Below are 9,200 nucleotides of genomic sequence, written 5' to 3'. Positions count from 1 at the left end.
AAGCTTATAAAATAGTATAGCTCTCAACAGTGAGTCATGTTTTATGAGTCTTGTGTTGACTGGGCTACTATTATGAGAAAATGGAAAAAGAATCAAATCCTTTCCTGATCCTAACCTTGGCGACTGCTTCCAAGTGGTCAGACATACAAGCTTTGGTGTCTGCTGAGGTCCCAGAGAGACCGACCACTGGAAGCAAAGTAAAACTCTCTTCATTTTACTTCTCTTGTACTTAAAGAAATATACCTCAAAAGGCGGCAACCTGAAACTGCCTTAAAAATCAGTAAAGGAGGCTTGGTTGAGTCCTGTACCTAGAATGCTGTCCACAGAGCCCATTTCAAAGCCCTGAAGGTGCTAAAAACAGTTGCTAATAGCAACTCTTCTGGCATGAAATATTCAGATAGTTGGTTCCATCTTCCACTTTCCTTTGTCACAGACAGATTCTCCTTCTTAGGTGTTAGCATCTGGTTTTTGTTAGACAGAGATACACAAAGAGCATTTTTCTTTGGAATTTAAATATGTGTTATTTCTTGTTAGAAGGTGGGATTAGATGAAGCATAAGACTCTTCTATGACCTCTGCAAAAGGATGAACAGAGGCTGCCTGCAATAACTGGCAAAGAACATGAAAAGGGAGAAGGAGGCCAAAGAGATTTGTCTTCGCTTAGCCTAAAGAAGTCAGCTCCTGTTAGCATCCATAATCTGGGGGCACAGAAATTGGAATCTCACAAATACTGATGAATGGAACTTCCTAAATGGCTGGTGTACTATTTTTGGCCAATGGCAAAAGAGTCCAGGGTGGAAAGAGATATAATAATCAGTTCACAAATAAGACTTGTTATCAGACAAGTAAGATCGGTTCTGATCCACCAGTTCTGGCTGGTTGGAGTGTTGCAAGATTTTTCAGGCTGTATCAGTGTTCTCTAGGAATTATACAGTGAAACAATGGTTATATCTGCCTAGGTTGTTTCAGCATGGCAGAGCACATGCTATGCCATCGTTGGCCCCACCTGAACTCAACGATGGCTAGTGGTACCCAAAAAGCAGAAAGCTGCCGCAGGGGGAGAAGAAAATATAATCTTGCTGCAGTGCAGAAGCACCCTACAGAATGGGAAAGAGGACGAGAGCTGCCTCCAGGTCCCATTTTAGAAATACAAAATTGTTTGATCACTGGGCTGACTGAGGGTGGAAAAAAAGGACTAGAGGACAGAAGGTGAATGTGGAAAGAAGGTGTCAAACAACCAACAGGAGGAATTCTCTCCCTTTGAACACATGCAAAACCAAGAAGCACAGTTCTGGTTTCCCTCACCTCATTCACCTTCACACTTGGTAGAGATCCCAGAACTATATGACAGAAGGAAGGGTACCTGAATGCCATGCTCAATGCCACCAGCCTGCTAAGAAATCTGTTCACAGTATCAAGGGTGGTATGTATTGGCAGGGCCATTCAGGAAACTGTCAATGACTTCTACTTCTTGGGAAAGAGCCAGTTCTGTTGCCACTGAATGAAGCAGCAATAGGACATGAACTGAACTCTAAATCTGTGGTGTTAACCAAAAGACAAGAAGACTGATATGAGGAGAGGTAAAAAACAAACAAACAAAACTCTAAGGCATTAGAGCAGAAAGGAAACAGAAAAGATTACTTTTATAAAAACAGTCTATTGAAGGTGAAATGGTGATCTAAGAAGAGGTGAGCGCAGAACCCCCTTACAGTCAAAGCTTGGCCAACAAGAGCTCATGGTTATAATGGAGGAATCAATGAAAGACCCTAAGTTCTTGCCTCAGAAAAGAATGCATCGAATTTTGAGGGATGGGATTCTGGGATGGTATGTGTTATCACTAACAGGTAGAACGCCCAAAACTATGACACCCTGCTCTCTCTGGGGCTTTCACCTGGAGGCTCCATGACCATTGTTAGGATGTAGCCGACCTCCATTGGCATTCTCTGTAAGGCACCTGGCTCCATGTGGGGTGGGGAGATGACATCTGCAGCGGTGAAACAGATGGAGGTGATCTTGCTTGTAGAGAGTTTGACCCTGAGGCTTATATCTCATTACATCTCAAGCTCTGACCAGTTTCGCTGCTAGATGCTGCCTGGGCAACTAGATCTGAAATTGCTCATTCCTCCAATCCCTTTGGGTACTAGTTATGTGTCAGTTTCTAGGCCACCTTCTTCTTTCTGCTAATGGTGGTTAAAGCCTCATCTGAGAAATGCAAAGGACGGAGTTAGAAAGCGATATTTACCAGGAGAATTTCTTTCCTTGGGTTCCAGGCTACAGAGGACCTACATTATTTTCAGTTTGTGCTAGGTTAAGTGATCTACTAGTTTCTCTTTTTTCTTTTTCCAAAATGCCTTTTTATTCTCATCGAACGAGGAACTCAAAACCCTAAATTGGACTTGCCCAATTTCTACCAGAAATCTGCCACTTTAGTCATGTGGTGTTGCACATTATTTCTTAAAATCAGTTTGCCAAGCAGTTTACAAACTTACTATACAAACGTAATAGAGTTAATTCTCTGGAGGCTTGGATAATTAATGAAGCATTTAGATATGAAGATAGCATGCGGAAAACAGCCACAACCAACATTTGCATTGCTTTTTTAAAAAATCAGTGACAATGACAAATGTCATATTAATACCTGAAAAGCAAATTATTTTAATACATCCTGAATGGAGTGCTATTTCCACATCCTTTACAGCCTTCCTTTCCCCAGACCCATTTGGCATGGTGTCTGAAAAGCCACTTTTCACATTCTCTCCATAAAAAAATACTAGAAAATATTAACTACTATACTGAAAAGAGACCACGTTCACCTCACCATGGCAAATGGCCACTGAGATACACTGTGTACTACATCGACAGTACATCTCACTAAAGGTGGGTCCTGCGATGGATTATTTCAACTGCCATAATCCATTAAGGGGAGGAGGAGAATGGAAGGAAAAGCAAGCGCTTCATTTTTAACTGAAGCAAGGAAGGAAGTTTTATTTTACTATAGACAACACAACCGTTAAATGTCTTCTTTAAGCAAACTAACTTTTGAGCCCATTTTCTGTCTGACCAATGGTCTCCAAAGTTCAAGATGGAAATTCTCCTTTCAGCAACAATTGTTTTTCAAGACCATCACACTGAAATCTCCTGAGCAGCTCAACCTTTCTGGGTAACCCAGATACTCTGGTTATGGAGTGTGTTACACTGAATTGCTTCCACAAGCAACGAGGGGCTATTTGAGGTGGCTGTCACCTCTCCCCTACCTCATTTCCAGAAGCTCTTCCTCCCCCTCTGACCTTCCTTCCTATTCTCTTTCAGTTTTTACCCTTGACCTGCTTTGTATTTTCCAATTGCCTTATTCCTTCTCCATGCATATCATACAAACTAGAACACACTGTCACTCCCAGAGCCCCATCAGAGCCTTTCCGTCCCTAAGTTCCTAATGCTTAAGTTCATTTGCACTGAGGACAACCGGTTGTCAGGCTAAGGCAGCTGTTCCGTCTGCCTTGGTAAAGGAAAGCAGATAATACAATCCAGGAAACATGAGCACCAGAAAATAATGCCACATTCAAAACAACGTCATGCTGACATCACACAACAGCACCACTCACAGTCACTTTTATTTTCCCCAAGGAAGAGATCAATAGTAAGCAACTTCAATGTTCCCAGCAGGGATGGCGTTTCTCACAGAACTTTACTGACACTGATTGGTTTCTCTAATTGGCAATTATGTTTGCTATTTTAAAAAATGACTAACACTTTGTAGAGAACAGATTCTACTGAGGGTGAGAGTAGACTTAAGGATGGCTCCTTAAGATGAAATAGAGCATAAAATGCTTTGGGTATAATAGTTAATTCTTTTTTTTTCTTTTTTTTTCTTTTTTTTTTTTGCCACAGAAAGTCAGATTAAATAAACTCCTTTGAAAAAGGTCTCACTGACATGTAACAAATTTGTATAGAAAAAAGAAAAAAAAGCAGGCGATCCTGGACCACCTCTGAATACTACTCGAAGACAATGCTGGATGTGCATGCAAGTCTTTCACTGAGTCCTACGATATAGAAATTCCTTTGATATTACAAAATACAAAAATATTTTATCAGAACTCTCATTTACATTGCATTTACAATGGTCATGTAAATAACTTAGTCTTGGGTCCTGGCTAATAAACAAATTACTTAATGGAAAAAGGGTCCTAAAATAAGAGAACCAGAGAGGACGTAAGCGAGCGGGGAAACAATGTGCCATCTTGCGAGTGACAACTCAACACACTGACAGGAGGTTGGAGACCAACCCTGGCCTCCGTAGAGTCTCTAGAGTTTCCAAAGTGAAATGTGCAAATAATATTCAACATGCCAAGAACTGTGACTACCTATTGAGTCAATCTGTAATCTTGCCTTCATCAACTGACAGCATTTCCCTTCTTCTCTCCCAGTAACCACCCCCCAAAAGCGCTTTAAAATTGAAAACAGTGCAAGTTTCTGAATTTACATTCTTAGCTCCCATCTTCCCCCATACCCTGACCCCAGCCCGATTAAGAAATTATACAGTTTTTGCTCTTTTGTCTTTTCCTGCTGTGCAACTGTCCCCTGCCGCCCAACGTGGACGACTTGGGGAGGCCGTAAGAGCTGTATTTGTGCAGAAGCTCGTCACTCGTGACGTATCGCAGGCGGGCTGGCTGGGGGATTGGTTCTCCTAGGAAATAGCCCTCGTTGTCAGACTCCGAGGAGGAGGAGCAGGTGGAACACCAATCATACTCGGTGAAGTAGGGTCCCCATCGCTCCCCAAAGGCATTCTGCAAAGCCAGGTCCGACACAGTCCTCGGGCACTGGCCATACAGGTCCCTCCGGGACCCCTGGCCCAGGCTCTCCTGGAAGCTCCGCTGGCGCATGAATTGGTCATAGTCCTCCCTGGCTCGTAGCGGGGGTCTTTCTTTCAACCGAGAGATGGCCTCGCGCTCGCTGACCAGATGGAGGGCGTTGTCGGAGCGAGAGCGTCGGGAACGCCGGGACCGGTGAGGTCGGAAGCGGCGGGTGTCCTCGCGGGACGTACTTCTTCTCCGAGTGCGTTCGCTCATGGGCTGGATCCTCACGCCCTCCGGCCCTGGTAGCTTGCTGCCCGCCATCCCCCCGTCAAAATCAAAGCTCTGATGCATCCTTCCACGGGACTGCAGGTCTCTGTACCCGATGGGGTTGCCGAGCTGGTGGAGGTTTCCCTCCATCTCCTGGTACTGCTGGGCGGAGAGCAGGCTGCGAACGGACTCTGCGCTCCGGAACTGCATGGATGAGTTAAGCGTGCCCATGTTGCTCAGCTTCTCCGAGACATTCATTCCAGAGTCTTTGCTGAGGTCAGGCATGGAAAACCGGGAGAGATGCTCCTGGCGCTTGGCGCCACCGTCCGCAGAGAGGCCTGGGGTGGGGGAGACAGGAGAGGACCATGGAGGTTAATACAAATGTGCTACAATGGAGGTCACTGCTGGTCATCTGAACCATCCTCTTTACAGTTACATAGGTGGACACTGCACCAAAGGTTCTCTCAGTGTGTAGGAGGGCTCGCCCCACTCTATAGTGGAGCAGCAGTGTCACCCCTATCCGGGGCACTGGGCTAAAATGCATCCACAGAGATGCATTTTACCAGTTATTAACTCCTAAAAAGGCTCATCGAAGTTACTAAGAGGCCACTGTGTATCTGTATGTTTTCTCTGTTTAGAATTTTACTTTAAAAAGTGCTTCAATTACCTCTTGGATTCTAATGATGCACTATAAGCTATGTAGGACAGATATTCTGGATGAGGAAACTAAGCTCTAGAGGCCAGGCCATGCCCGAGCACTTCCTGGCAATGCTGAGCCAAAATCTAGCCCCATGATACTGGACCAGTTCACTTTCTTGTTAGCCTCTGGCAGTTTCCTGATGGGCTTACTGTCCTTTCGCCCTGTCTCAAATGTCTTGAAAACTAAGTGAGTCCCTGGATAGATAGAGAGAGGCACTTACTCGCCGAAGACTGTTTAGTAAACGACTGTTCCAGGGTTCTAAATGGGCCCCTAGCAGTCAGAAGATGTGAGTGGGACTCTGGGTGCATTCCTCCTTCCCCTGGTGAGACATATTTTAAAACAAAGTAGTGACCCTAATGCTCTCTAACAGCTGGTGCCCCTAGCAATGGACCTGCATTCCCTAAGTGTTGCCACTGATATCACCGAGATGAAAACACTGAAAGTAGTATGAGATTCTTAACTTCAGTAACTTTCATTTTACCCACCTTAAAGCAGCACTCTTAAAACTTAAGAATGGACCAGCTGGCAAAATCCCAGCATTTTCCACTCATTATGTATTGAAAAGATCAGCAATTTTGCCATTTCTGCTCGCAGACATGTCTTTGGATTGCAATGGCCCATTATGACCCCTGCCACTGATGACTTCTCCTTACCTACTGGGGCCAATAACTTCTGCTCCCCTGACAAAACGAATGTTATGAGCACTTGGAAAAACTACTTAGCAATATCTCCTAAAGCTTAATATATACATACACAGATGAATTATGAAAAAGCTGCTTTGAATATCTGTGTCCTTTTTGTGGATGTTATGTACTCATTTCTATTGGGTACATAACCAGAGTAGAGATTCTATGATTTTCCATCACCACTTGCGATTCTATACCCAACAGAAATTAGTTCATAGGCCCAAAAAATGTACAAGGGTATTCCGAGAAGCTTTCTTTATAATAGTGCAGAACTAGAAACAATTCAAATGTCAATTAACAGGAAAAAGGATAAATAAATTGTGGTACTTTCTTCTTTCTCCATTAAAAGTAACCTAGGACTCTGGAGAAATGGCCAATTCCAAAGCAGGAGAAGGGAAGGTGAGAGATGAGCCTGGAACATCTTGCTATGCCAAAAAGTAGGAAAGTGTTAAAAAATAAAAAGTGATGAGGATCTGTCAGAAGAACACAGGGCCCAACTTCAAGGGACTCCCACTAACCAAAGCTGAGCAATTTGTGCATCAAAATATTTATAACAGTCATGATTTATAAACCATTGAAAAAAGGAATTCATGAGTCCATACTGATAATAGGTAAAAATATCAATAAGTAAATGGGGGAAATGAGTGGGCCCTTATATATAGTAGAATGCTGAGCAGAGAGAGTGCATATAGAAGGAGTGCTGGATTTGGAAGATCATCGTTTTCTAGCCAGTGTAGGTAAGAACTTACTCATGCAAGGGTCAAAGTATGCTAAATTTCAGGAGTAAACTTGGATGGGGTAGCATAATATTTGCATGGTGTTAAATGTTTCCCTATATACTGCTTATTAGCTCCAAGAGAAAACATAATAACTGTACAGTGGAGATCAAACTTAACCTCATTGATGAGGTGCAAGTGGACATCATGTGCCTCCTGATGGGATGTTCTAAGAAGGACACATTATCGCTTAAGTAGTCTTCCAGATAAAAATACATATCCTGAATGAATTTGGGAGGAAAGATTAGATAAACTTCCAACTGAGGAATGTTCTGTTTGTAAGAAAAGAGACTGTATTCTTAAAAAAAATTTTCAGTATCATAAAAGACAAGGAAAGGCTGAGGGAATGTTCTAGACTGAAGGATACTAAGGAACCATGGCAAATATATACAATACCTGATCCTGGACTGGAACTTCTCTGTAGTGAAAATGAATGCTATAAAGAATAATTGATCAACTGACAAAAATTGGGATGTGGGCAATTGATAAACATATTGTGCTAAATTTACTGTGGTTAATTGATAATTATGATAGTGTTGGAGAAGATCCTCACTCTTGGGAAATATACTCAGAAGTACATGGTGGCAAATGACCTAGGTGGGTGTATCCCACTCTTGAAAGGTTCAGAAATAAATTGTGTGTGGGTTTATGTGTGAACAAGAAAGAAAATGATAAAACAAATGTTAACGATAGGTGAATCTAGGTAAAAGGTACATTGTATTTGTTCTATTTTTACAACTTTGTAGTAAGTTTGAAATTATTTCCAAATTAGAAGTTTCTTAAAAATTGTAGTTTATTTATTTGACACAATGGTTTTCAATTCCAGGGGGAAAATTACGGGGAAGGGAGGTGCTACTAGCCCCTAGCAGGTAGAGGCCAGAGAGATGCTGCTAAATATCCTATAGTGCACAGGACAGTCCCCACAAGAAAGAACTATCCAGTTCAAAGCATCATAATGCCACAGTTGAGAAACTGTGATCTAATGGATGAATCTCATAGAAAACGCTGGGAGAGATAAAAGACCACATGCTGTTTGATGCCATTTATACGAAGTTCAAGAACAGGCTATGGTGACAGAGGTCAGAACAGTGGGAGGGGGTGTAAGGGAACTTCCTAAGTCAATGGAAATGTTCTATATCTAGATCTGGGTGATGATTATAAAAGGACATACATATGTAAAAGTTCCCTGAGGTGTACTTTCACATTTGTTTGCATTACCTCATGTAAATATACTTCAATAAAATGGTATAAAAATAAAGCAATGTTCTCATGAAAGCGCCAAACTTAAACATAGGATATGCCTATGAAGAAACTATTCTGACAAACATCATACTTTCCAGTCATATAACTATTTTTTATTTCATTACTAGGATAATTGTCAGGGCTAGATGAGTTGAGTCCTCCAACTCCTGCATTCCTTGCTGCTTATCTCTGACAGTCACATCATAAAAGCTGATTTACAACAACCTAATCACTTCCAGAACCTCCCTACTCTGAAGGTGGAGAGGAGAGGTAGCAACCTGAGATGATGAATGAGTGGTGTGAGCCGATTAACTCTAGTAAGGAGGGAAAAAATTTTCAAAAATTACATGTAAAAACAAAAGCTATATGGGCAGGCTCAGTGATCTATGCTCGGCTTTCTACTCACAGCCTGGAGTCGAATTAGGCTCTAGCAAATAGTATACATTCCCAGACATGCTGTTTTCCTGAACCTGACTTTTATAAGCCCCAAAGTCAAGCATTTCTGAGAACGTCCTGTGTGTGAAGAGATTCACATTTCCCCGAGGATGTATCAGTGAAGGGCAGCTTTAGTTCCACTGAGAGGTGACTTTGACCTCTCTTGTGTGCTTCTGCATCCTAGGAATCTCAGGATGCCCTTAACCCTGCCGCCTTCCCCCCGAAAAAGAAGTGTTCTGGCAAGTACAGGAGGGCCCTGTTGCTTAAGCCCAGGGTCTACCGTTAGTTTTACAACCTAAGCT

General features: G+C 42.5%; 1 protein-coding gene across 1 annotated transcript in view; it reads right to left on the bottom strand.

Annotated features, from left to right (window-relative positions):
* Positions 1-1,573: 1,573 nt before the first annotated feature.
* The window catches only part of PRICKLE2 (prickle planar cell polarity protein 2), a 317,500-nt gene continuing 309,873 nt past the window's right edge, over positions 1,574-9,200 (bottom strand). The window contains exon 9 of the mRNA XM_025050858.1: positions 1,574-5,397. Coding sequence (XP_024906626.1) covers positions 4,523-5,397 — 875 coding nt within the window. The 3' untranslated portion in view covers positions 1,574-4,522. The remainder of the gene's footprint in view (positions 5,398-9,200) is intronic.

This window comes from Pteropus alecto, unplaced genomic scaffold, assembly GCF_000325575.1.
Source record: "Pteropus alecto unplaced genomic scaffold, ASM32557v1 scaffold75, whole genome shotgun sequence".
NCBI lineage: Eukaryota > Metazoa > Chordata > Mammalia > Chiroptera > Pteropodidae > Pteropus > Pteropus alecto.
Note: the sequence above shows the minus strand (reverse complement) of the source record. Positions and strands in the feature narration are given on the sequence as shown.